Consider the following 27,807-nt stretch of genomic DNA (forward strand, 5'->3'; position numbering starts at 1 on the left):
CCGTCTGTTCACATTCTTCCTTTTCTTTGCTCTCATTGTTCACCTTCTTCTACCATCGTTCACCTTCTCTCACCGTCTTTCGCCCTAAATTCGTCCTCTCGTTTTTCCTCTACCGTCGTTCGCTTCCCTTTTCTCTCACCAGAGTAGGAGTTACTGGAGAACGCCATCAAACAACAACGGATTTTGCAGGTTAGATCCCTGTGGAAGGAGGAGCCATTTTGGGTGAAGAGGAAACCGTAAGGAATAGGAAGATGAAATATTGGGGGTATTATGGGAAAGTCACACAAAATCAGTCTAGATATATAGTAGGTTGAGTAAATGGGTTAATTATGTAAATGGGCTTTCCATTTGACCCATTTTTGTAAATAACCCTAATTTTTTTATGGACCGCCTTAGTTCTGAACCATTTGCATACTGTTTTTTTCAATTCGAACTTGAATAGTTAGCTTACTGGGAATATACAATCTGCTATATGGTCAATTGCTAACTACCGCCCAAATTACTTACTACCGCCCAAATTACTTATCATCGTCTTTTTTGGATTTTTTTGTCCTTCTCATAATTTTGTATTTATGCATCTTCATCAAGTTGATTTGTCTTCAAATTTGAAGATGAAAAATTATAAAATTGGGTCAAATGGGAGATCCATTTACATTTTTAGTCCATTTACTTAACCTACTATATATTTAGACTATGTTTGTGTGACTTTCCCAAACTACCCTCACCTTTTCATCTTCCATTCCCCTTTCTCTTCCTAACGCGAACGGTTGCTTTCCCAGACCTTTGATCTTCATCTTTTCCTTTATATTTCGCGAAATCTGCACCATTTCTCTACATCACCATGTCTTTCTCTTCTTCCTCTCTTCATCTCTTGATTCTTCATCTTCCTATTCCTAGAAAACGAAGCAATGGTTCTTCATCTTCTTGTCCCTGCTCGTTTCTTGGTTTCTTTCTTCTTACGACCATCGAAGAAATAGTTATTCTACGTTATTTTCATTGTTTTTCCCAGTTTATCATATTGTTATTGACGATTTTAATGGTGAAATGTGAAAAAAATGTAAGTATCTACTGTTTTCTCTTCGTTTTTCCAGAAAATCACTTCGCGTAATCTGGTTTCGCGAAGATCTGTGATGAGAAAGAGTCTGAAACGTGACGATCTACTTTGTGAAAACGGATTACGCGAAGTGTGCGAGTAGAAAAGTTCATGATTTTTCACTCGCAGACTTCGCGTAATCCGTTTTCGTGAAGTAAATTGTCACGTTTCATATCTCACAGACTTCGCAAAATCATCGATTTGCAAAGTAAAATAATCCTCTTCCTTGCACATTTATATTCGCATGCTTTGCGAATCCTCATTTCGTGAAGCCAACTCGTCCTTTTTTCTGCCTAACACGGTTAAATTTTTCTGAAGATGGTTGAATCCATAACATTCCTTTCTAGAAGGCGGCATATTGGGCTGCAGAGGAGATCACTTTCCTTCTGATACAGGGAGAAATTCCCATCAAGATTAGTCACATTCATTTTGAAATGATTAGTTAGGAGTTATTGTGCCAATCTTGTTGTGTACTGTGGGAAACATCCATCCCAAAAGGTCTGGACTTCCATTTATCATCCTAAAAGGTTTGGGCTTCTAGTACAGGGAGAAATTTCCATTCAGATTCGTCACGTTCATTTTAAAATGACTAGTTAGGAGTTTATTGCGGCAATTTTGTTGTAAATTTTGATAATGTTATGATTTTAATGTTGTTATTGTGGCAATCTTATTGTAAATTTTGATAATGTTATGATTTTAATATTAGAATCCCTTGTTCTTTGGCCTTTTTTGTTATATACCACTTCGGGAATTTTGTTAAAAACACGCCCAGACTTCGCATATTGAGAAATATGCGAATTAAAATCATCAACTAAACTAAACATTATCTTCGCAGACTTCGCATATCGCGAAATCTGCGAAATCAAACGGGAGTGACACAGACGCGCCGTAAAATTACAAACATATTGAGGATATTTTGAGAAAGTCACACAAACATAGTTTAGATATGTAGTAGGTTGAGTAAATGGGTTAAAAATATAAATGGGTCCCCCATTTGATCCAATTTTGTAATTTTTCCATTTGAGGAAGATTGTTATGTAACGTTTACTAAGGGGAGTCTAGAGGTGGTTCACCAAACTATTTGGATATGTTGGTCCTCTCTGACTGAGGGATGGGTAAAATCAAATGCGGATGGGTCAGTTAGATGGAGTCCATGTTACGTGTTGGTTGGTGGACTTCTTCGAGATCATCGCGGTAATTAGCTTGGTGGATTTGCTATGAAAATCAAAATTTATAATGCATTGCTTCCGGAGGCTTGGGGGCTCCATTTTGGGCTTAGATTGGCTTGGGGTAAAGGTTTCAAGAAGATTTATAGGAAATGATTAATTTGGAAGATATAAACGAAGATACGCCAATTTTGTTATATAAATGTGATTACAAAATATATATTTATATAAATGAAACTGGCTGATAAGTGAAATAATCTGAATTTAAATGAAACTAAATAGAAATTAAGTGAAACAAAAACTTTTACCAAATCAGAAAATGGAACATAAAGGTGGAATCTGAGGTCTGAATAACCAGTTTCCTTAAGACATATTACACCGCAATGACGACGTCTCCCAGAATACAACGGACTCTGTTGGTGAACTCGAATCGAGTGTGAAATTACCACTGGAGGCAAATGAAGAAAATTAGACAAGTCTAGGCGCAACGGAAATATAAAATTTTATCTATTTTGTCTATTTTCTTTCTAAAATCCGTTAATCGTTATTTCATATAAACATGGATTGAACTAAATACCTTCAGTTGATGAACTATCTACCGTTGCTAACGAAGTGCCCATGTGGATGCCACGTCAATCACGAACATAGCCACGAACAAAAATAAGAAATCAAAACCGAAAGTTAGTAATCAACCAAATAACAATCAAGTGTAGATTGCATCTAATTGTATCCACACGAAAATAAGAAACGGATGGTATGAAGTAAATACTTTAATTGAGTGAGAGACGAAAAGAAATCTTATTTCTCTATATGTTGGCCGAATTTTTCAAGGCTATGGGGGCTATTTATAGTCTCCAATTAATTGAATCTCAATTCAATTAGGTTTAGGTAGTTAGAATCCTAACTCTCTTAGGTTTTCTAATTAGATAATAATATATATTTTTATCAAATATTATTTATATCAAATACAATATATTAAATAAATATTATCCTAATTCAATTAGGATAATTAATTAGGTTAGAATAATTATATAGATGTATAATCACATTATTTTTTTTGGTATGAAAAGAAACGAGAAACAAACAAACTAACCCAAAAACTAACTCGGGATTAGCCTAGGAAAGCTAACCCCAACAAGATCATCTGAAAGCAAAGATAAGAGAAAACCTGGAGGAGACGAGAAAGTAGAGATTCCCAATATCCTCACATGGCCTTCAGGAGCGAGGCGGTCTGCAACCCTGTTTTGCTCCCTGGAGACATGCCCAAAGTTGATGGTGTCGAAGGAATAACATAATCTTCTGATTCGTTTCACTAAATTATGGCTACCCAAACTCAATTTCTTGTTATCAGAGATAATTTTAACCGCTTCTAGGTTGTTTGATTCCACAAGCAATCTTTTCAAACCCAGGTTTTTGGCGTGCTTAAGCCCATAGAAGATCCCCCAGAGCTCAGCATTGAAGGACGAGCCCATACTTAGATTCTGAGCAAAGCCAGACACCCAGGCACCACTCGCGTCTCTCAAAACACCACCAGCCGCAATTCTGCCATCCACAAGACACGAGCCATCTGTATTCAATTTCACGATCCCTTCACCAGGTCTACTCCAACCCAAAAGGTGAACCATATTCCTTTGGATAGTACTAGATAAGCTATCCTCTTTGAAGCTTTTAATAATAATATTAATTTTTTTAGAGAAAAAAGCAAGTAAATTAGGAATGGTAATTGCTCCTTCTCCAAAAATATCGGCATTCCTCCAATGCCAAAGCTGGTGGCAGAAAACGGCAAAGAGGATAGCCCCATGCTCTAGCTCAGGTAATAACAAACCCCTAACTCCATCCATAAACCAATCACGATCAGAGTACGCCAAGAAATTAGGAAGCAAATGGGCCGGAAGAATTTCCCTCCACACATTTTTATTTTTCACACAATCTCTAAAGACATGGCAGGTAGTTTCAGCTTGAGCTTTGCATCTGCTACAAGTATCAGCCTCCACCAAGTGGCGTCTTTTCCTTTCCACATTTGTAAGCAACCTATCTTTTGTACCAAGCCACAGGAAACTCCTGATGCGATGAGGAACTTTTAAGGCCCAAATGTTCTTCCAAGCGACTGAAGGAGGAGGATCCGAATTGAGATAGAACGCCTTGAACGTAGATTTGCAAGAGTAAGCCCCATTGTTCGTAAGGGACCAATAGTGATTATCCCCATCTTCCTCCTTATTGCTAACTTTAACTCCCCGAATCTTCAGAAGCGTTTCCAGATCAAGGTAAGCCTCAAATCTCGCCCCAATCCAATCTCCCTCCGAGTTCACTACATCAGCAATCCTCCAATTACGTATCCCCAAAGGTGGAGGAGAAGTACACACCTCTAATAAAGGCTTCTTCCCAAGCTAGGTGTCATTCCAAAAACTAATAGATCTGCCATTGCCCACCGACCAACCAATCCCAGAGCAAAATTCCGAGAACACTGTATTAACCCCTTTCCATAAGAAAGAACAATTAAGAACTCTCTCTTTAGGGCCCCCAAAGATCCTATCTTTTCTGTACTTCCCACACAATAACTGAACCCAAAGAGCCGACGGGGATTGCCACATTCTTTAAAGAAGCTTCATTAACAAAACTTTATTATTGTCCCTGGCTTTTCTAATCCCTAAACCTCCCATTTTTTTAGGTTGGCAAACATCCTTCCACGGAACCAGATGAACTTTCTTCCCCTCTTCCGAGTTTTCCCACAGGAACCGACGATTAATTTTATCAAGGCCATTAAGAACAGGCTCCGGCAGCTTACAAGCTTGCATTAAGTGATTGGGAGCCGCACAGTTCACCGATTGGATCAAGGTAAGACGCCCCGCAATAGAAAGGGAATTAGCCTTCCAATTAGCACATTTATTATTGGTTTTATCGAAGATCTCTGTAAAGGAAGCTTTCGAAACTCTATCACTATGGAGAGGAACCCCCAGATAGTTACCAAAAGCCTTGGTTAGAGGAATACCAGAGATCTCACTCATTTTCTTACAGACCCTTTGGTCCATATTATTAAAGCACAACATCCTAGATTTATAGATGTTAAGCTTTTGACCAGAAGCAGAACAAAAGTTAGTAAGGATGTCCATAATCACGCCAATTTGCTCCTCACTCCCCTCAACAAAGATCATCACATCGTCAGCAAAGAACAAATGAGTGACCGGGGGACATAATTTATTAATGGACACCGGATGAAGCTTCCCAGTACTAACAACATCTTGGATAAGATGAGTTAGCCTCTCCATCGCAATAACAAAAAGGAAAGGGCTCATAGGGTCCCCTTAACGGATACCCCGGGAAGGAGTAAACTCTTCAAACAAATCCCCATTAATCAAAACTTGGAAGACATGAGAAGAAATACAAGCCTCAATTAAATTCCTCCAATTATCCGGAATCCCAGCTCTCTCCAGACAATCAATAAGAAAACTCCAGTTAATCCGATCATAAGCTTTTTCAAGATCTAGTTTCAGAGCCACAATACCACGCTTTCCCTTTTTGACTTTCATCGAATGAACCATCTCCTGAGCGATAACAATATTGTCCATCATATGTCTCCCTGGGACAAAACTGCCTTGATTCTGGCTAATAATCTCAGGGAGAATACACCTAAGTATATTAGCCATGATTTTGGTAACCACCTTATAAATCACATTACACAGACTAATAGGTCTCATCTGTAAGAAAGAGGAAGGCTTCTCCACTTTAGGAATCAGGACCAGAAGAGTTTTATTCACAAGCCTAATATCATTCGACCCATCAAAAACCCCTTTTATAAAATTGTAGATTCCCTCTTTAACAGTATCCCAATGCTTATGATAAAAGCCGGCCGGGAGCCCATCAATCCCCGGAGCTTTAGTAGCTCCTATGCTAAAAACTGTCTGGCCAATCTCTTTCTGATCAATAGGGTGAAAAGCTTCAATAATCTTATCCTCACCAACCTTCGGAAAGGTAGACCTAGACAGAGCTCCATCCAAGTCCACCGGGTCTTCTTTAAATAACTCCTTGTAGAAATTGAGGGCCAAGAGACGGATATGATCATCCTCATAAACCCAATTGCCATTAGGATCTTTGATAGCATCAATCTGATTTCTCTGCCTTCTGATTATAGTAGAAAGATGGAAGTACCTTGTATTACGATCGCCATCTCTAATCCAAGCTTTCCTTGATTTCTGAAACCAAAGTAACTCCTCTTGTTTAAGCACGGCTTCCAACTCATTTTGGAGGGATCTAAGGAGACAACTCAAACTATGGTCAAACCTGACCTCCAAAGTACGTTGAATGCCTTCCATCCTACTCAGAATTTTCTGCTTCCTCCTGATAATATGGCCAAAGATGTTCATGTTCCAGCTCGCCACATTACTTCTAAAACCCTCTGCAGCCATTAAAACATTAGAATGGGATTTCCAATTATAATGGACAAAGTTCTTAAACTCAGGGTGAGATTCCCAAGCCACTAGATACCTAAAAGGTCTTTCCCCTCTAGGACGAGGGGCTCTCACCAGTCTGACAAGGATAGGACAATGATCAGAATGATGGAAGGGGAGGTTCAACACAGCCGCCTTAGGAAACCTACTATGAGCAACAATATTAGCATAAACTTTGTCCAAACGAACAAAGGTACTATTATGCTTCCAAGTAAACTTATGACCAGTGGCACCAATGTCTGTTAGACCACACAAATCCATATTCTTCTTATGATTAAGACACCTATTAATATAGTGATTCCCTCCCCCTCTTTGATCACTCATGATAGCAATATCGTTAAAATCTCCGACAATAAACCAAGCCTCCACTATACTCGTACTTAAAGAAAACAAAACCTCCCAAAGACGATTACGATTAGCCAGAATAGGATCAGCATACACAATAGTGATAAAGAGGGATTTATTCCTAGGGTAAGTAACTTTACTATGAATAAATTGTTTATCCATCTTTACTATATCAAACTGAACCAGATCAGGCTTCCAAAAAAGCCAAATACCACCAGCTCGGCCAGTAGCCTCAGACCTCACACACTTCCAACTTTTAAATAATTTAACCACCTCATATGCTTTAGCTCCACTGATCTTAGTTTCCAGTAAAGCAAAACAAGATGGGTTGAACTGCTTAATCAAATCCTTAACATGGATACGGGTCGCCTTGTTTGCCGCTCCGCTAACATTCCATACAAACAAATCCATCAATGAGGACAGCAAACACAGGCCCATCCAAACTAAACAAGGTATTTATTTGGGGCTCCTAAGAGCTTAGAAGAGGTACCTGCAAACCCCCTTTTCTCCAAGAAACTATAAGAATTTTGGCTATTCTTATGACTACCCTTGAGTTTCTTCATATTCATCTTATTGACCCTCATGGTTTTCCCATTTCTAGCCTCAATACTGAGTTTAGAAAAACTAACCTCTTTATTCAACTCTGAACCTTGAGGAAATTGAACCTGAGGACAATTCTGGGACTCTTCTTTGGACTCAAACAGAGGGTTGATAGTCTCTACATTATTCTCTACAGGATCTGTAGGTTCTAAGTCCGGCATTTCCAACTCTGATTGATCATCAGTAGGACCATGGTCTTGATCTCCATCCACAGGAAGAACCCCAAATCTAGATCCAGAACATACCTCCAAAGGGATGTCAGTAGCCACACATTCCTTAGGGCTGGAATTATCCTTCTTTCCATAATCATTCTGGATCAGGATCTGCTCATTCATAATGTTAGGAGGGACATTATGGGCCATAGGAGCGCGAGTCCTTCTTCTCCCAAAACGCTTTGCCACCATCCAAGGGCCGAAATTCCTCACATCCTCATGGATATCCTCCTCCCTAGTCTTGACAGTTTCCCCTAACTCCACAGTTACCTTTTTCCTTTTAGGGCAACCCTCATAAGTATGACCAAACATCCCACATTCATAACAGATATTATGGATCCCTTCATACTCAATATAGTAGATTGTATGTTGAAGACAAAATTTAGACAAAAGAGGTTTCACTAGGTCGATATCAATACATACTCTAGCAAATTTGCCTCTTTCAGCTCCAATAGTGGTTTTATCCACATGGTGGACTTTTCCAACAAGCCCAGCAATTTTCTTTAGAAATATTTCATTGTGATACTCAATCGGGAGACCCGGGAATCTTACCCAAGTCAAAATCCTATTAACCGAGCAATCCCTATGATTAAAGTTAGGGACCCAAGGTCTTATGGCGAGAACATGATTGGAGATAATGTAGGGGCCCCCATTAATGACCGCTTCATAATCCTCAGCATGTGTAAACTTAATCACATAGTAGTCATTCTCCAAATCAGTGATACTGATTTTTCCTTTCTTAGCCCACTGAGACCAGATTCTCTGAGGAAAGTAACTAAATCCAATTTTTTTTTACCTAGGGCCGTTACTATTAAGGACAATTTCCATTTAGAGCAAAGGGATCGTTTGTCAGCCGAGGATAATCGAATCACAGGACATAAAGGATCATCTTGCTCCTCATCCTCCATATCCGAGTCTGATAAAATCCCCTCCAAGTCTTCCTCCTCCATCCCTTCGTTCAGGGAATTATCCTCCTCCACAACACCCAAGACTGTATCTTTCCAAGTCATCTTCATATTACCCGGAAGTGCACCTCCTTGTACCCCATTAATCATTTTTTCCTACCCCTTAATTCAGGAGCAGAACGAGAATCCAGTGATGAATTAATTGCCTCCGCAGGGATCCCCACGGAAGCCTTCTGCCCGTTAAATAAATCCAAACCCGCCTGGCCGGACAACCCGACCCCATCCTCTACACCCGAACAGGCAACACCGGCAACACCGCTACCATTAAAAACGGCAGACACATCCTCAGGCGGCACAGCCACACCTGCCGCCATCTTTATAATTCCCACAAACTGATCCCCCTAGTCGGCGCCCCCTCCAGCAGACCTCCGCCAGCTCCCGCCTCCACAGATCGCACGCCGCCGGAAGCCGCCTCAACAGATCTCGCCTCAAACCCCACTCCCGATCGGATCCGAAGCCTTCTCCCCAGCCAAGGAGACCCATGCCTCCCCCGCCGAACGGAACGACCGCACCGCTGCCTCCATCACCGGACCGCCGCCCGACCTCGACCGCTCCCTCTGCTCACCCTCACTCTTCCCATCTCGTTGGTCCCCATTCGCACCTCTCGCCTCTCTCGCTTCTCTCGCTTTCATCGCGTCTATTCTACATAATCACATTATACTATCTAATAAACATTATCCTTATTAATTGATTTAACCATAATATAATCTAATTATAATTATCTAAATAAAACAATTAAAACCCTAATAAATGAACTATAAATTTCGCCCCCCTCTTTTCTCTCTCCATTAAATTACTATTCCATCCTCCGATCTTACTTCATGTGTGACCGATTAGGTTCTTACCGAAGCTAGCCGTATATGTTTATTTAATTAATTCTACTAGATTAATTTAATCCTAAACATATAACGAAATGAGTGCGCAGACTGTTTTATCAGAACCGTCGCATTCCCCTAGAGCGATAAGAAGTGACATTTTTCAGTATTAGGCCCAATATAATTCGATCCTTCATCAGGTATATTTTAGACGAATCTTGTAACTATGGATTATGTCAAGTCACATATATCGATACGTCTGTTTTATTTGTTCAGGTAGAATTAACTCTAAATAGATAGTATTGAGTATAATAAAATGTAAAGTAATATACTTTTGCAAATTCCTTACAATCCAATTTGCTCTATCATGCAGACACCTAACGTGTGAAATGATAAAATTTTACCTCTAACATTTTCGATCAAAGTTAATTATACCTCTACCTGATAGATTATTTGAACAATATACTTTACGTTATTTGACTCATCATTTAACTGTTAAATCAAACTTTCCGAACATCAATTACAAATAACCAACACCTAAATCTACCATAAACAAGTTAATCACAAAAAAAAACTATTAATTTTTTACTATATTATTAATATACTTATAAATAAATTGTTAAAATATACAAAACTGTTTCATTTTATCGATAAAAGGGTAAAATTGTTATTGCTGGAAAAGTATAGGGATAAAATTTCAACCATTTAACATGTTAGGATTAATTATACACTTTTCAGAAAATAGGATATTATATTTGATTTAATGAATTTATTTATGCAATTATTTTATTTATTTGCTGCGACCTGCCGAAAGAAAAAAATAAAAAAAGAAATGGAAATGAAAGAAAGCAATCCGGGAACATCATAAGTCGGGGGAGCAGTGGATCACGGAGAAGGTGTGAAGCCGAAGTTCACAACAACACGAGTGAAATTCATAATTCATACATACTCCAAGCCTTGCTTCACTTACAAACCTAGAGCTCACTCCACTGCTCTGTTTATTCTATCTCTAGCGATCTATGGATTGCCGAAGAAATCTGTAGATCGACAAATGGCCAACTATCTAGCTCAATTTCAGACTATCAAGAATTCTTGTGATCACCTCGTTGTTGCTGGTATCTGTCATTTTTTCTTTTTACAAAGTTAACAATCCTTCTAGATTCAATTTTTGCATTCCTTCTTTGAATCAAGCTTTCAGTTTATTCCCTTGATTTCGTCGCAATTAATGCTAAGATTTTGGTCATATTTCGGGAGGTTAAAGCTCTAGTGATGGATTTGAACTGAGCTTGATGCTGAAAATTGGCTGATTGCTTATGCGGAAATTTTTGCTTAAAGATCAGTGATGTGCTAAGTTGATTGTTATAATGTTGATTTCCTTATATGATATTTTGAATTGAGATGCTTGGTTAAGACAATGACGCATGTTTTTCAGCTAGACCTGCATTTCTTTTTTCCCGTTTTCTTTTGGATCGTTACACTTAGTTCACTGCTATCTTCTGTTCTTTTACACTATTGTTTTACCCTCTGTCGTGCCTAAGAACAGTAGTAGATTTCTGCCATCAATTATAAATTACCCTAAAAATAAATTCAGTTGCTTTTTTTTAAATATTTTATGACTGAGCTAGGATTACATGTTTTCATTTTAATTAAAATTTATTGGAAAAGCTAATGATACAAACCTCAGGACGGAGAAAGAGCATTTTTAAAAACTATAATGGGAATAAAACAAGGGATCCTACATACTTTTCCTTTGCCTTTACTTTTTTCAATAATAATTGTACATGTTTAGTTATGGAGCAATTTTAGCTCTACAAAAGTTGAATTTGCATTCTTGTGTTCTAGTTCTAGATAATGCCTCAAGGTATGAAGCCGTGAACCATATTTTGGTGGATTGACCATATGGATTTATGAATTTTTTTTGTAATTAGCAAATGTTGTATGGCAAACACCCAACTGAGCCCAAACTCATTGGTAGAAACTCTTTGTTGTTTTATTTGTGTTGCAAACAATGCATCACCAACCACTGCTTGGTATTTCTATCTTATATTTCTGTGGCAAACTTCCTTCCAGTTGAAGATGTGAGTGATCTTTGGCCCACTATCAAAGATCAATTTGTGGAGCGACTGCCATTCAAAAGAGCTTGTTTGAATAACAAGACAAGGAACTCTGTGTTTGTGGAGAATCTTCCTGCTGAATTCATATTAACCACGGATGCAAGACTTCGTAGTCGGTTTCCACAGGAGCAATCATTATTCTGGTTTCGAGAGCCATATGCAACTGTTGTTCTTGTTACGTGTGAGGTAGTTTCCTGTCCTATGGACCTCAGTTATATATTAAATTGTAAGGGTTACACCAGTTTACTCATAGGTTGCAATTTATCCCTCTATAAAAGAATCTAACTGTGAAACTTTGTTTTGCATATTTCTTGTTATTTATGGAAGGTGATTTTCCTTTCTTTTTTTGGGTCTTTGTTTGTGCAATTTTCTGATCTCTAATGTTATTGTTCTTCTGTGTTCACATCTTGTAGGATCTTGATGAGTTCAAAACCATTCTTAAACCTCGCCTGAAATTAATTACCCAAAATGATGAGCGAGAATGGTTTATTGTATTTGTATGTAGAGCCCTTCCAAGTAATGATAATGCCACCAAAATGGCAAAGAAAGTATATGCCAAGCTTGAGGTTGAATTTAGCTCAAAGAAAAGAGAGAGGTATGCTTGAAGATCTTAATCGGAATCTTTTGTTCGATTGCAGAGTTGAAGGCAGTAGCCAAACTATATTTCCTTGAATTTATATATTTGCATGTTTTAGCTTGTCCTAATCTTTGGAATTTTATGCAATTGTTGTTATAAATTTGGTGTACTCTCTGTAAGTTCATCTATATACTCTCCCTTTATATTCATTTCATGAATCAGTGCAATTTCTTTATTAGATCCTTGCAACTACTTCTGTTTGTATTACCTTACTCGAAGAAGATTAGAGATACAATTGAAAATCTGTGACTGCATCCCCTTCTTCCAAGTTAACAAGAATGCCAAAATGTTATATCTTCATATCTCTGTATAAAAGAACTTACCTTTTTGTGAAAGTGAAAAAAAATAGAGTAGACTAATAAGGGAAATATATTGGCTCACAGAACCAGAATGATGTCTTAAAGAACTGAGTTTTTGGGACATATGTTGGTGGAATTAAGTTTTTGTGTTGTTACAGATTAACAAGAGTAGATAAGGTGAATTATCCCCTTGGAATCTGTAGGCGAAGGTATAATGTCTGGTGGTGTGCTGTTTGCCCTGCGGAATTAGATATCCTTAAGGATTTATATTGCCATTGGATCAGGGAGCACTGATCCTGTATAAGAGTTATGATACACTGAGAAATTTAGTTAAGCCAGCCAAATATGCTATCGTCCAAATCTGTTAAATGTGCCCTTGTCGTGGTTGTATTTAGGTATTGTGAGTGTTGGAACTTGATCAATGACATGGACGATTGATGGAGTAGAGGAAGGATGCTTCAGATGAATATTTTGGGGGTCGACGAAAATGGTACTGGGGGATGGGGAATGGAGCGTGCAGTCCTTTGTTTTTGGTTGACATGGGGAATGATTCAGATAAAAAATTTCTTTAAAAGAACTTTTAAGGGATCAGAAATCTGACCACTTTTTGTTCGAAATGTGGAGGTGTTTTTGTTGTATAGATTTGAAGTGCTGTTGCATGCAACAGAAAACTTGGCTGTGTACTGATAACATAAGAGCTATGGAGTGTACCTATACAACTTTGTTGCTACGACTGCAAAATACCTTAAATGAGTAGGTTTTCAGGGGTGACTAAGAAATACAGTTGAGAAGTGAGCATAAGTAAAGACACTAATTCTATCATATATATTGATATCCAGAATCAACTAAAAGGAATGGAGACTATACTCTAACCTAATCAGCACCAAGGAAAAAATATCAGTCAATTTTTGCTTGCGATTTGTTCTTCCTGCTTTTTGTTAGTACATGCTTTTGTTACAGTTATGTGGGTCTATTTTATCTCTTCCTAGAATTTTCTAAAACTGTCAGCTTTATCCAGGTGCTGTAAATTTGATCTTCATGGCCCTGTATCAAGTTTTTGGGAAGATTTGGAATTGAAAGTTATGGAGTGTGTCAAAAATATGTTGGATAGGCGTGTACAGTTTTATGAGGATGAAATACGCAAGCTCAGCGAACAGCGGTTCATGCCAGTTTGGAACTTCTGTAATTTTTTTATACTCAAGGTTTCTCCTTTTCCCAATTCTATCTGTCCAAGCTAATGTGATCACGAGTTCATAGCTATGTGGAAAATTTCTGAATGGGAAGAGAATAATTAGCACTCATCATATGATGTTTTTCTTCTCAATTTAGATCTTAATTATCTTGAAAATACTTGTTCTAGACACAAATTCTTTTGATAACTTTAGATTTTTGTATCTCCATCGATTGCTCCGCAAATTAATTCCCTTTCATATTGCATGCTTTGAGAAATCTTTTGCTTCCATGTATGTGCCCTATATTTACGCTAGTTTATATAGGATTATATTGTAGCTAATTTGGAGATTTCTTTTATCTTTAAGATATACATTTTTTCCCCAGGAAAGCTTGGCTTTTATGTTTGAAATGGCTAATCTTCATGAAGATGCATTACGTGAATATGATGAACTAGAGCTCTGCTACCTTGAAACAGGTGCTTAATTTAAAAGTTTATGAATATGAGTGTTTTTATTACCTTTTTTTTCTTTCTCTGTACCATTCCAATGTTTCTGGGAATGTCGAATCAATGAGTATGAGCATATGATTTAGGACAATGCTGTTTATTTTATTTTATTTTATAATGCATGTGTAATTTTAAATATTGCAATCTATTAAAGATACATATAATCTGTGAGTATATATGTACCATATTTAGTCCCTTCTCTTTTCATACCTTTAACATTTGTAAATTGTTATATATTAGAGCACTTGGAAAAATGGGAAAGTGGTCGTGCGAACACTAAATCAGATTATCATAGTGAACAGTCCTATAGAAAGGAAAAAAAATATAAGAATGGAGGAGAAAAGGAGAGAGAGAAACACTAAGTGAGCATGACTTCCAGATCCAATTATCCTGAAAGTAGGACTTTGAAAACAACTATTCCCATATATGTATAGAGACTTAATCCCATGGTAGGATGATTCTCTGGATTGAATCAATGGACTATATCTCTTATATGCTTGCAAATTTATTTGCCTTGTTAAACAATCTGACCTCATATTCTTGTCAACAAGGACACTGTCCTTGCATGAATGAAACATTTTATAATTTCAATTTGAAATTTGTCTCGTATTTTGTCATACAGAACTAAAGTTCAAACTTTGGACTTGAGGATCTTTTTCTTATTCCCTCAAACTTAGGTCTCATTCTGTCACTTTAACTTTATGTTTCATTTTCACCACAAGAGTAGGTAGGTGGTTAGATGAAATTTATTCGCGTATTACTTAAAACTCTTTTCTTCACCTTTCTATTCTCATGAAGTGTTAAATTAATGAATACCTATATTCTTCCTTTGGTTACGGACTAAATTACCGAAATATCATTGTTAACTGCGTTTTAGGCACCAGAGACTAAACAGTCTCGAACAGCAATTTTGTAATCTAAAGATGTGTTCATCTTGAACATGAGTACTCTGTGTCCTTGATGTTGACCATATTCCTTCCTGAACAATCTTAACAAAAAGTTGAGGCATGGATAGGTCGCTGTGGTATGTAAAAGGGGAAGAGCACAACATATGCTGCCTACCCTGAAACAGGATGCACTGAATGCAGTGATGTAGCTTTAATAGATTGCAGTATTTAAAATTAGACTGCAAGAAGACGGTGCAAAAAAAAACCTACCTTCTTGAGATGCAGTGTTGTAGCTATTGATAAATTGCTGTAACCATTTAAAATTGGAATGAAGATGGTGCAAAAAAAACTGTCTTCTTGAGATGCACTTATGTAACTTTTAATGGATTGCTATAATCATTTAAAATTGGGATGCAAGAAGATGGTGCAACAAAACTTATCTTATTGGCATGAAGTCAAGCTAAGTATCGATACTACATATCAATTTCTTATATTTTGTTCATTTTCAGAAATCCACTGGTTAGCTTATAAAATTTGATTTTCAATGGTTTATGATATCTTTATCCTCCTTGATTATGTGCATCACATTTTCTTTTCAATCTTGTTGAGTTGAAACCCTTGTTTTTTCCCTAGAGGTTTCCTAGTTTTTATGATTAGATAATTGTTATAATTGTATCAGTAAATGCACTCTTATTTATTTGTGCTTGTCATCTGCAATTTTCTTGTTGAATAAATGTTGAATAACTTATACCAAAAATATATAGTTAATATGGCTGGGAAGCAGAGAGACTTTGGAGGAACAGATCATGGTGATGATCAGGCAGCACTGCTGAATTCTGGAAGCAAGCCTTTGACACAGATTGTTCAAGATGATTCCTTTAAAGAATTTGATTTTAGGCAGTATCTCTTTGCCTGTCAATCAAAGGTATGGAAGATCGGCAGTTACTTAAAATTTTGAAGTTGTTACATGGTAGATATTTCTTAAAAGAAAGCAATAAAATTCTAGATGTTTCATTATCTAGGCAGATCTGCTTTGTTTCTATTCTATGTAGGTTGTGTAAGTAATTCTTTGATTCAATTAATTTTAATCATTGAGAGTTGTGTTCTATAATATGCTTAAAAGTTTTGAATCCATTGAGCTCAAACTAGATTAGATAAAAGCAACATCTTAAAATGAATCTTGCATAGGTGTTGAGATTTTTTTAGAATATAATTTTCATCATAGTTATTAAAGGAGCATAGCGCATTAAGGCGCAAGGGGTCCTAGAGCCTTGGCGCATGGCGCACGGCGATGGCGCGTGCCATAGCGAGACAAGGCGGCACAGTTACAAAAACAAAAGTTATAAAACTAGCATAAAAACGCAGTGAATACTAAATCATGGCAATATTCTTGATTTTTAAATCATGGCAATATTCTTAAGCATATATAAATTTTAAAATGCAAAATAGACCTCATGTTAGAAAGCTAAAGTTGAATACTAAATCCTAAGTCCTACTCCCGATCAAAACTCTCCAAATTCATCACTCCTCATCATGACTATCACACTCATCCGAACCATCATCAAACTCTTGATCATGAAACTGATCCTCTTCATCCTCATCAACAAAATCAGTTTCTTCTTCCTCCTCATCTCGAACAACTAATAAGACTATGTCGCTTCCTCTTCTAATTAATTCAAACGTATAATCTCTCTTCCTTCTTAATATATTCTTTTTTCTCATTGGGGACCCTTCAGAACACGTTTTCCAGATATGTAACTGTCAAAAACACCATAAAACTGCCGCTAACTGCCCCAATGTCACCAAGGCGTGCCTTGGTGCGCCTTTGGCAACTGTCCCTCGGTGCAAAATGGCGCACCAGGCGCGCTCCCCGGCGGTTGTGCCACGCCATGAGGGTGTCATGGCGCTAAGGCCTGTGCCATGCGCCTAGGCGCGCCATTAATAACTATGTTTTTCATCTACCTCTTTCCCCTACGAAGGGAACTAACTTTGTTTGAGGAGGCATAGACTCAAAGATATGTGGGTATTCGTAAACAGACATGGAGATATTGACAGATCCAAAAGTTGTGCTACTTTTGTCACAAATTACTCATTTAGAACTCTACCATGATAGGTATCAGAAGTGAATTTTTCAAAATTAACAACCTTGATGTGGTGTAAGATTAACCAGATTTGAGAAGCCAAAAGTGGCTTGCTAGGGTTGCCTTTGAGTACCTACGATCATAGTGCTCTCCTTAGTAACTCAGATACTTCTCACCTTTTCACTCCCAAAATTCGCTTCAGAATTCCATCATAAATTATTGGACATTGCCTAGAATGCAGATTTCTCTTGGTGATGACTTACATAATCTTTGATATTTGTTCTTGCAGCTTTTGTTCAAGTTGAATCGACCATTTGAGGTTGCATCAAGGGGGTACCCGTTCGTGATCAGCTTTTCTAAGGTCCTTACATTGCATGAGGTATTTGATAATTTCATGCTTAATTTCTTCCATTGTTTGTGTATATATATATATATATCTGGAAGTTAGTGTTTCTGATCTCTCTTATACTTCTTTTTTGTTCCACACCTCTCTTGGATGCTTCTAGAGTACACTGCCTTTTTGTCTGCGAGAAATTTGGGTAGTAACTGCATGCTTGGCTTTAATCAATGCAACCGCTTCTCATTATAATGATGGAGCTGTGGCACCCGACATTGAAAAGGAGTTCTACCGTCTTCTGGGTGATCTTTATTCACTATGTCGAATTAAGGTAAACCTTTTTCTCTTATGTAATCCATGGAATGATCTGATCTGTGAATATAACAATCTTATGAACTTGTAAAAGGAGCAAGATACTGTTGAATGATTCATGAAATTTGAAAAAATAAAGAGTTCTTTGGACACTATGTAGGAGATTGTTGTGCAAGAACATTTTCTACAAATTTGACGTTTGCATTCCTTATTCTTACTAGAAGGGCCTTTAAATGAATGTACTTATAATTTTGGCAGTTCATGAGGCTTGCCTATTTAATTGGATATGGAACAGATATAGAAAGAAGTCCAGTCAACAGGTAAAAATTAAATTTTGAAGAGCAAACCTACTTGCTGCTTTCTCTCTTTGTTTTTGTCATATATTTATCATTCTAGGTAGTGCTTGTTTTAAGTATGAGTGGAAGGAACGGGATGAATGGATTTTGGGGATGTATCTAGACATATAGATACATTGCAAAAATTAATACAGCCCTTTCCTTCCTCCCACCCACCACTCAAAACAAATACGGCCTTAGGCTTTTGCCAAATTGTTATAAAGACATTGAGGTATAATATTTCTTGCATTGTTTCCATCTTTGACATGTGTGTCCTTTTGACCAGTGCTACACTCAGCATGCTACCTTGGCCTAAACCTGCAGTTTGGCCTTCAGTACCAACTGATGCTTCTTCTGAGGTGATTATGAAGGAAAAGGTAAATCTTGGGATGGTTCATCCATCTGGAGTTGTAGAAATAAAATTTGGGTGTGTTTATGCATACTGCAACCAGTGTCACCATTATACTTTCTTTTATATGATGAATTTTCTAGTTGTTAACGGCAGAAATCGTGAATTTTGTCACTTCTAAATGACATGAGATATAATGCATTTGAAATAACAGGCCATTAATGGCACTGCTATTGGGTGACCTGTATTAGTGATGGAGCATGAGTGTCCGGACTTTCAGGATCGAACTTTCAATTTCTTCTTGTTATTGATAAAATTTGTTTGAGTTTCAGCTACAGCATTGTTGACCATTTTATCTTTGTGTAGGTAATCCTTCAAGCTACTCCTATAATTAAGCATTTTGGCATTCAGAGGAAGCCCTTACCTATTGAACCTTCTATACTATTACGGGAAGCTAATCGGCGAAGGGCTTCCCTTTCTGCTGGGAACATGTTTGAAATGTTTGAAGGTCGCCCAGTCTTGACTGATGGGTAATGGATTCAACAAATGAAGCAAATGTATTGTTATTGGTTCTTTAAATATACATTTCAAAAAGATGTATACATATAGTCAAGCAACCCCTTGTCTTTCTTTCCTTTAATATGTTTCAAATTTTGATTTTGATATGTATGTATGTTGACAGATCAGCTTCAGATGCATCTCCAAGGATGCCTCCCTTACATAAAGCAAATGCTTCTATGTCACGAACTAACTCTTCTCCTGGCAATTTTGATGGCTCAATGGATCGACCAATGAGACTTGCTGAGATACATGTTGCTGCTGAGCATGCACTTAAGCGGACAATTTCTGATGCAGGTCTACGGAATTCCTTGTCATCTCTAGACGAGTTTGAGGTATTGAATTTATTCTACTTACGGACACTGTGCTCCTCTTCATTAATTTATCTTTTATTTGGTATTTTTCAGCTCAGCTTGATTTCTGATAATTAAGTTTTGTCATTCACCAAATTGTTTGTTCCACTTACAAAAACGCAGAGTGCTTACCAATTAATTTTGTCGTTCACCAAATTGTTTGTTCCACTTAAAAAAACGCAATGTACACTGCTTACGAATTAATTTTCAAGGCCCTCTTTCTTAAGCTTTTTAACTATGCCTATGTTGTTGGGGGTATAGCCGGTTCCAAGCCCAGATAAAGGAGGGTTGTGGTAGGTTGACAATGACAGCCAGTGTAAAATATAGTCAAACCACATGATATGGTTCTGTCTTGTAAAAAAGAGTCTCCATATGTGTGCTACTTACCCCTTCTGATGGGATCATAGCATTCTGTTTTGCGTCTATGTAAATACCAATTCTTGTCCCTAACATTATCGAGTGTTGCTCTGGAGTTCTGAAGTTTGATTAAATAATACTCCCTCCATTTTTATATGCCATTTTAGGATTATCAATTTGTTCTTTTTGTATGATGTTTTGTATTACCAATGCACTTTTGACAAATTTTTCTCAAATTTTCCCTTATTAAGAGAGAGGTTTAGTATTAATGCGAACAATTCTAATTAAGACATAATATTTAAGAAAGAGAATTTTTGCATAGAAGGTAAAGTTTTAAGAGAGAAGTATTTGAGGGTAAATTAGTAATTTTAATAGTATAATTAATATTTTATTGGTTTTTGTGAAAAACCTTAAACACATATATTAAAAACCAGAGGGAGTAACTTGATAATGATAACTAGGCTGATAGGAAGTGTGTTTTAGATTATTATTGACTTCTTAGATAGAAGGGCCGATGAAAGTTAATTTCATATGTTATCGTCTAAGGCTGGTTAGTGACGGGGTTTGCAACAAGAAATGCTGAATTTGTGAGCGCTATATTAAGATGAAAGAAGAAAGAAAAATGAAAAAGAAAATTATTAGTTGAATTGAAAAACTATGTGCTTAAAGATAAGGTTCTCTAGCTATGATCTTAATGAGAATACTAGGACTTCAGCAGAATTCTGTAGAAAATTTTGATGTTGGAGAGGAACAAATGGGTGGAAACCTAAACTAAAAGAAGCCTATATATTTGAAAAAAGGGACAAAGAAAAGATAATCAACTGATTAGTTCCCATAGTATCCGATGAAAAAAAGGCTTCAATTAAATTAGTGCACAACTGTAGAGTCTCTAACTTCAGCTTTAGCTTCCAGAGAGACATGATTCCTATAATCTTGATGTTCAAGCATCAGTCTCCATTTGTAGTAATTTACTGAAGTTTTCCACTCCTATTTCCTGGAAAATCTGGCGACTTATTTCATATGTTGACTAATTGCAAACAAATTGTGATGATGCTTGCATATATTTGTGATCATATCTTTCTTTCTTGAAAATGTATAGGATGCTTTTGGTTTTCAGCATGACTATCAGAAGATGGTTTTACCAGACTTCAGTTGATTTTTTTTTCTTTTTTCTGGAATTAAGGGTCAAAATGGCCCCCAAAGTTGGCAGTCAGGATCAATTTAGCCCAAATCGAATTTTAGGTATGAACTCAGCCCTCAAGTTGGCAAATTTTAACAAATTGGCCCAAATACAATCAGTTTTAGTATCTAAAATTTGTAAAGATTTGGGCTAATTTGTCAAAATTTGCCAACTTGAAAATTCGATTTGGGCTAAATTGATCTTAGCTGCCAACTTTAGGGGCCATTTTGACGCCTAATCCATTTTTTTCTTCTTCGAATGCCACCATTTTGACGCCTAAATTGATCTCAGCATCTATTTGATTTGAAGAGCGATAGTTGTAAATTTTTTAAATTAAGTTAGCAACTTATTTTCATTGAATAAATCAAATAGATGCACTTATCAGACTTGATTAGGCTTTCAAATGTTGTCTAATTGTTTTATTTTTAAATATTGATTATATCTGTTAAATATAGCTATTATTTGTCCACATGTTTGACATTTTATATTCTTATCATTGCAGAAAAAATATCTTGAGCTAACCAAAGGTGCTGCTGACAATTACCATCATTCCTGGTGGAAAAGACATGGGGTGGTTCTTGATGGAGAAATAGCAGCAGTTTGGTTCAGGCATGGGAACTTTGATCTGGCAGCAAAGTCATATGAGAAAGTTTGTGCATTATATTCTGGTGAAGGATGGCAGGAGCTATTGGCTGATTTCCTACCGAATTTAGCTGAATGTCAGAAGATGCTGAATGATCAAGCTGGCTACCTATCATCCTGTGTCCGACTACTTTCTTTAGACAAAGGTTTGTTCTCTATCAAGGAGCGCCAGGCTTTTCAGACAGAGGTCATTCGCCTTGCGCACAGTGAGATGAAGGATCCCGTGCCCTTGGATGTCTCATCATTAATTACATTTTCTGGAAATCCTGGACCCCCATTGAAGTTATGTGATGGTGATCCAGGAAGTCTCTCCGTGACTGTTTGGAGTGGCTTTCCTGATGATATAACTCTCGACTCACTTAGCCTCACTTTGATGGCTACATTTAATGCTGATGAAGGTGCTAAGGTATGCTTTTCCTGCAATGGGTGATGCTGATTTTCAATAGTTTACTGCAGTTAAATATGACAGAGATTAGGCATTCTTAATTACTGAAGAATTTCATCTGGTATTTCAGGCGTTAAGGAGCTCGACTGCAACTGTTCTAAAGCCTGGTAAGAATGCGATTACTCTGGCTTTACCCCCCCACAAACCAGGTTCCTATGTCTTGGGGGTTCTTACTGGGCAAATTGGCCAGTTGAGATTTAGATCACATAGTTTCTCCAAGGGTGGCCCAGCAGACAGTGATGATTTTATGAGTTATGAAAAGCCAACTAGGCCCATTTTGAAGGTAGTGTTTCTCATAATACATGGTAAAAGAAGTAGTAAATCAATGGTAAAATGTTTTGGAAGTAATGATGATTTATGACCAGAGCTATAATTTTGTCAAAATATATTTTTTTCATTTCTTTAATTTTCTAAAATAATTTAGCCTCCTAACTGAATTTGTTTCAGTGTAATGATTTAAATGGCCTGGGTCTCTACTGTATGTCTGTCTTTGACGGGTTAGTTGACTCACACACGCGGAACATTCCTATCTCCAGTTGGGGTCCCTTAGAGCGAGTTCCATTCTTTCAGCCCTGAATGCCTTTCCTTCTGTCTCCCCAGTTTAACAATAGGATTCTATCTTCTGGTTAAGAAAGATCTTAGTCATTTCGCCTCTGTACTTTGTTTAATATTAGGTCTAAGAGTGATAAAGGATTCGGATAGGCGAGTCAAGGCCTTTGTGTGATATGATAACTCTATCTTTCTTGAAGCTACCTCCCCTCTCTTTTATGCACTTGCCTAGAAGGCTTATGGGTCCGTGGGTAAGCAACCGCTGCTTATCTATTAATAGAACAGAGCCAACTCCGTGTCCGAGCCTTAGAATAGAACAAGACATTTGAATTCTAGCATACTAGCCTTAGCTAGACTCCTGCTTCAAGTGCTGATTTGAATTTCTTAGTTGAAGGAGAGAGAATAGGCCTAAGGGAATAATCAATACTGGGCTTCCTTTTGTCTCACCATTGGCTTCATTGGGATCATTTTCTAAGTATAGGAAGCGGGGAGGAGTAGATTTTTAGATTTTAACAAAGTACACCCCCCCCCCCCCCCCCCCCCCCCCCCCCCAAGTATCACAATTAGCATCTAATAGAGCATTTCCTTTCACAGGTTTTCAAGCCAAGACCATTGGTTGATCTGACTGCAGCTGTATCATCTGCTTTGCTGATAAATGAAACCCAGTTTGTTGGGATTATAGTACGGCCTATTGACTACTCTCTCTTAGATGCAGTCTTGCACATTGATACTGGTCCAGGTTTGAAGATTGAAGAGTCATATGCTATTGAGATGGAAACCTGTGCCAATGAATCACACAGTGCTCTTGACAAGACAAACTTGAATGGCACTCAAAAAGACTGTTTGTTGGCTGCTAATAAAAAACTTGAGCAATTAGGTCTTTGTGACGGTCGAATTAATTTTCCAGATTGGGCAAGTGATTTGAATTCTGTTATTTGGATTCCAATTCGTGCTCTCAGTGACACACTTCCAAAAGGATCATCTTCAGGTCATAATAATCAGAAGACCTTGCTGGTTGCTATCTTGTTGTGTATAGCTCTTTGTTGCATTCAATTGTTTTCTTGACTGTAACTTATTGTTTGTCATGAGCAGCAACTCCTCAAACACAAAGCATTGTGGATGGCATGCGAACAATAGCATTGAAACTTGAATTTGGGGTGTCACACAACCAGATATTTGAAAGGCATGGTGCTTGTCCATCACATCCCAGATTATTATACAGTTTTTCTTTTTCCTTGTTTTGGTTATTTTTACTCTGGTATTTTTTTTGTATTTTGTTTATTTCTCCTTCTGTTGGTCCTTCTGTCTATTCCCTTATACATCTGGCTCCTACATGCAGGACTATAGCTGTGCATTTCACTGATCCCTTCCATGTGAGTAGTCACGTGGCTGATAAATGCAATGATGGTACTCTACTTCTTCAGGTATGTCTCAAATACAATGAGCTAGTAAATTTTGCTGTCCATCGAACTAAGTGATTGCTGGCTTACCTTTCCGGAGCTGCTTTTATCCCAAACAATAAGGTGTTTGGTAAGGTTTTCTGAAAAGTAGCTGGTTGCTTTTTGGATGCCTAACAGTTGCTGTTTCAAAAAGCTCCATTTCGGTGCTTTTCACAAAAAGCTGATTGTATTTATTTTATTTTGACTAGCTTACCCTTTAAAAAAACATATGATTTCTTTTCATCATAAACAATTATCATCTTACTTTTCAACACAAGTGGACAACTTTATGAGCTAATTATTTTTGCTTGATGATGGAGATTTACTAATTTGAAACTGATCAGTGTTCTTATATGACATGTTCTAGTCCAAGAAAAATAAATAGGTTGATGTTTTGTTTTAACTAGCCTAACTATATAGTATACATTTTTAATCTAAATATTTTCCATTAAAAAAAACTATATACATATATTGTTGTGAACTATATACATATTTTCCATTGTTATGGACTAATATTTTTTTTTTGAGAGTATTATGGACTAATATTTGTTTGGCATATTTATATTCTTAAAACTGATATGACTATGTAAATGTCTATTTTTAAAATTTTGATATTTTTTATTAATATTTGTATTCCAGTTTTGTATTTTTCTAATTTATTTGTATATTATTTTTTAAATATATCTAAATTTGTCCTTTTATATTTTACCAGCAACAATTTATCTAGTTTTACCAAACATTTATTGAATGAGCAATCAACTATCAACTATCAGCTAACAACTATTAGCACAAGCTGAACCAAGCGAGCCTAGATTCTTCTCTGCTTAGTGACATCTTAGAATGACTATTTCAGTGGTTCTCTAGACATTGACAATTCGCACTGGTTATATAACTAGAATTGTTATGAACTGTCTTCATTGTGATCTTTTTCATCTTCTTTCCAATGCACATAACAATCACTTTCAGGTGACACTACACTCTCAAGTGAAGGCCACATTGACAGTATATGATGCTTGGCTTGAACTTCAAGATGGATTTGTTCATACTGGACAAGGTGATGGAAGACCAACTTCAAGCTTCTTTCCACTTATGATTTCTCCAACCTCTAGAGGAGCAATCTTGTTCAGTATTTGCCTAAGGAATATAGTTGATGAAGGTATAGATACTTGATTGTGTTGATTATATGTATATCTCTAGCTATTCCAAATGTCGGATGGCTCCCTTGGATCGCTAGATAATATGTTTTCTATTGAATCTCTAACTAATTGGTTTTAATGATTTCTGGTAATGGACCATATATATATATATATATATATATATATATATATATATATATTGAATGTCTAACTAATTTGGTTTTAATGATTTCACTTAATGCTGAGTATTCTATTTATATCTGGTTTGGGATCATATTTTCATAGATTTGGCATCTGCAGTATAATTATCAATAAGGTTATAGTATTAATTATCAACTGAAGTATAATTTGGCATCTGCATGGTTGGCAGTTAGTTTTCTTGCAAACCACTTCAGTTTTCCTTTGATCAAGTCAAAATTTTCCATTGACTGATGCTCCTAATTCTCCAAACACAAGAAAAGACAAAATAATGTTTTGGGCTAATATCTTCAATAAATATGCTGCATAACTATTTTCCTTATTTATTCTATTTTGCAAAATGTTGCTGCATCAGTTTCTTTAGAGATAATATCTCTCATAGACATCATATTATCTCTCATAAAAAGCTTTCTTTACAGATGCCAAGGCACAACAACCAGAGAGCATATTGAATATCAGATATGGAATTTCTGGTGACAGAACATTTGGAGCGCATCCACCTGTGGCTTCAGATGCAGTTGGGCCTGAAGTTGCTAAGCAGGACTTGATCTTCAGGAGTGCTCTTGTACTCCAAAGACCAGTTCTTGACCCATGCTTAGCTGTTGGTTTTCTTCCTCTTACTTTGTCTAGTTTGAGAGTTGGGCAACTTGTTTCCATGAATTGGAGGATCGAAAGGCTGAAGGGTTATGGTGAAGATGATGTGAGTATGCGTAAAGAATTATAATATATTGCAGCAGATTCCTTTAGTTTATACCTTTTTTTCCCCATTTTTTTTCATTTTTGTCCTCAAGTCTTCCACCATGGCAAGGGCAACTGCTTCAGTTTCCTGTTAAGCCCTGGAAATCCCTACTGGCCTTATACTAGGGCACAAGGGTTCCCTCAGCAGAAGAAATTATATTGAAATGTAAATATCCACTGTATTGCTTTTTGTTCAACACTCCACATAATCTGTCAGCCTTCTGCTCTAAACGTTGTGCTGAACAAGCTGAAAGAGGGAAATAAAAACACAGAGTTTAGAGATTATGGCTTTCAATTGGTTAGTATTTGAAAGCAAAAAGCGTCCTTGACAAAGCCTGACTATGAACTCAGTTGACTTCAATAATTTGTGTTCTGCATGTTCTTTTTTCTTATACCTGTTTGGCGATACTAGATCAAAACCTTGATAATTCCATCAGTAACTTTGTGTTTACCGGCTTCCTAGTTACAGGCGTATGTAATATGACCAATTTTTACATATTTGAAACCTATGTGAATTAGTTGATGTTGTGGAAGTGTGAGCTAATAATTATAGATATATCTGCTTGTGCAACAGGACGTGTTATATGAAGTCAATGCAAATTCTGAGAATTGGATGATTGCTGGGAGGAAGAGAGGGCATGTTTCTCTGTCCACAAAGCAAGGTTCCAAAATTATCTCCACTTGTGTTGTGATTTTTAACTGCAAGAGAAAAAAATATATATTTGGCAAGCAATTTCTCTAACAATTTTCGCAAACTTGTGTCAGGGTCGAGGATAGTTATCTCAGTACTATGTGTGCCTCTGGTAGCTGGTTATGTTCGTCCTCCCCGACTTGGGCTGCCAAATGTTGACGAGTTAAATATCAGTAGTAATCCTCCAGGGCCTCATCTTGTTTGTGTGATGCCTCCTGCTCTGAGCTCCTCCTTTTGCATACCAGCATAATTGTTGTTGGCTCTTGATTCTGCCCATCTTAGCTAGTTTTTGTTCGAAATCGATTCTATACAATTCCAGAAAATACGAAACTGGGAGGCATGTTGAAGCTAAGCTTCCAGTTTGGGTTTACCTTAAAAGTCTGTAAATTTGTATGTCTATTATTGTAGTTGGATCAAGAGGCTTTAGTTGGCAGGTAGAAGTAGCTTTTTGGAGTGTCGGCTGCTATGTAATTTTGTTTACTCTTCTTGTATAGTGGAAGCCTTGTATTCTTCGTGTACAACAAATTCAATTGGACTCGAGAAGCAAAAAATTTCATATTACCCTTATGAGCTTTTGGGGTAATATTTGCTATTATACAATTTTATTTAAGAAAATAAAAATCTCTAGGGTATAAACACATTAAATTCTTTTATGTTATGTTTATGCGATTCAGTTACTGGGATTTGGTATGATATCGGTAGCTCTATCTGAATCACATTGTTATTTTTTTTTTCTCAGAAGGACAAAGGTCCTTGAACAATTAGGAATAGAAAAACAAATAAATGGACTGGCATTGGAAAGGATATTCCTAGTAAGAGTATGAGTTACTCTATTTGCTAACCGGGGACAG

At 37.0% G+C, this 27,807-nt stretch overlaps 1 protein-coding gene across 1 annotated transcript; it reads left to right on the forward strand.

Annotated features, from left to right (window-relative positions):
* The first annotated feature begins 10,446 nt into the window (after positions 1 to 10,446).
* LOC136218908 (trafficking protein particle complex II-specific subunit 130 homolog) lies at positions 10,447 to 27,548 on the forward strand. The gene is made up of 21 exons (XM_066006080.1): positions 10,447 to 10,756; positions 11,712 to 11,941; positions 12,169 to 12,350; positions 13,710 to 13,893; positions 14,249 to 14,339; positions 16,021 to 16,181; positions 17,627 to 17,716; positions 17,844 to 18,005; positions 18,245 to 18,306; positions 18,608 to 18,698; positions 19,037 to 19,200; positions 19,353 to 19,563; positions 21,621 to 22,166; positions 22,276 to 22,488; positions 23,349 to 23,742; positions 23,847 to 23,937; positions 24,094 to 24,178; positions 25,160 to 25,349; positions 25,947 to 26,227; positions 26,840 to 26,927; positions 27,031 to 27,548. Exons 1-21 carry the CDS (start codon positions 10,693 to 10,695, stop codon positions 27,204 to 27,206), a joined length of 3,756 nt encoding a protein of 1,251 aa, XP_065862152.1. The 5' UTR covers positions 10,447 to 10,692; the 3' UTR covers positions 27,207 to 27,548.
* Positions 27,549 to 27,807: the final 259 nt, after the last annotated feature.

Source organism: Euphorbia lathyris, chromosome 2 (assembly GCF_963576675.1).
Source record: "Euphorbia lathyris chromosome 2, ddEupLath1.1, whole genome shotgun sequence".
Lineage (NCBI taxonomy): Eukaryota > Viridiplantae > Streptophyta > Magnoliopsida > Malpighiales > Euphorbiaceae > Euphorbia > Euphorbia lathyris.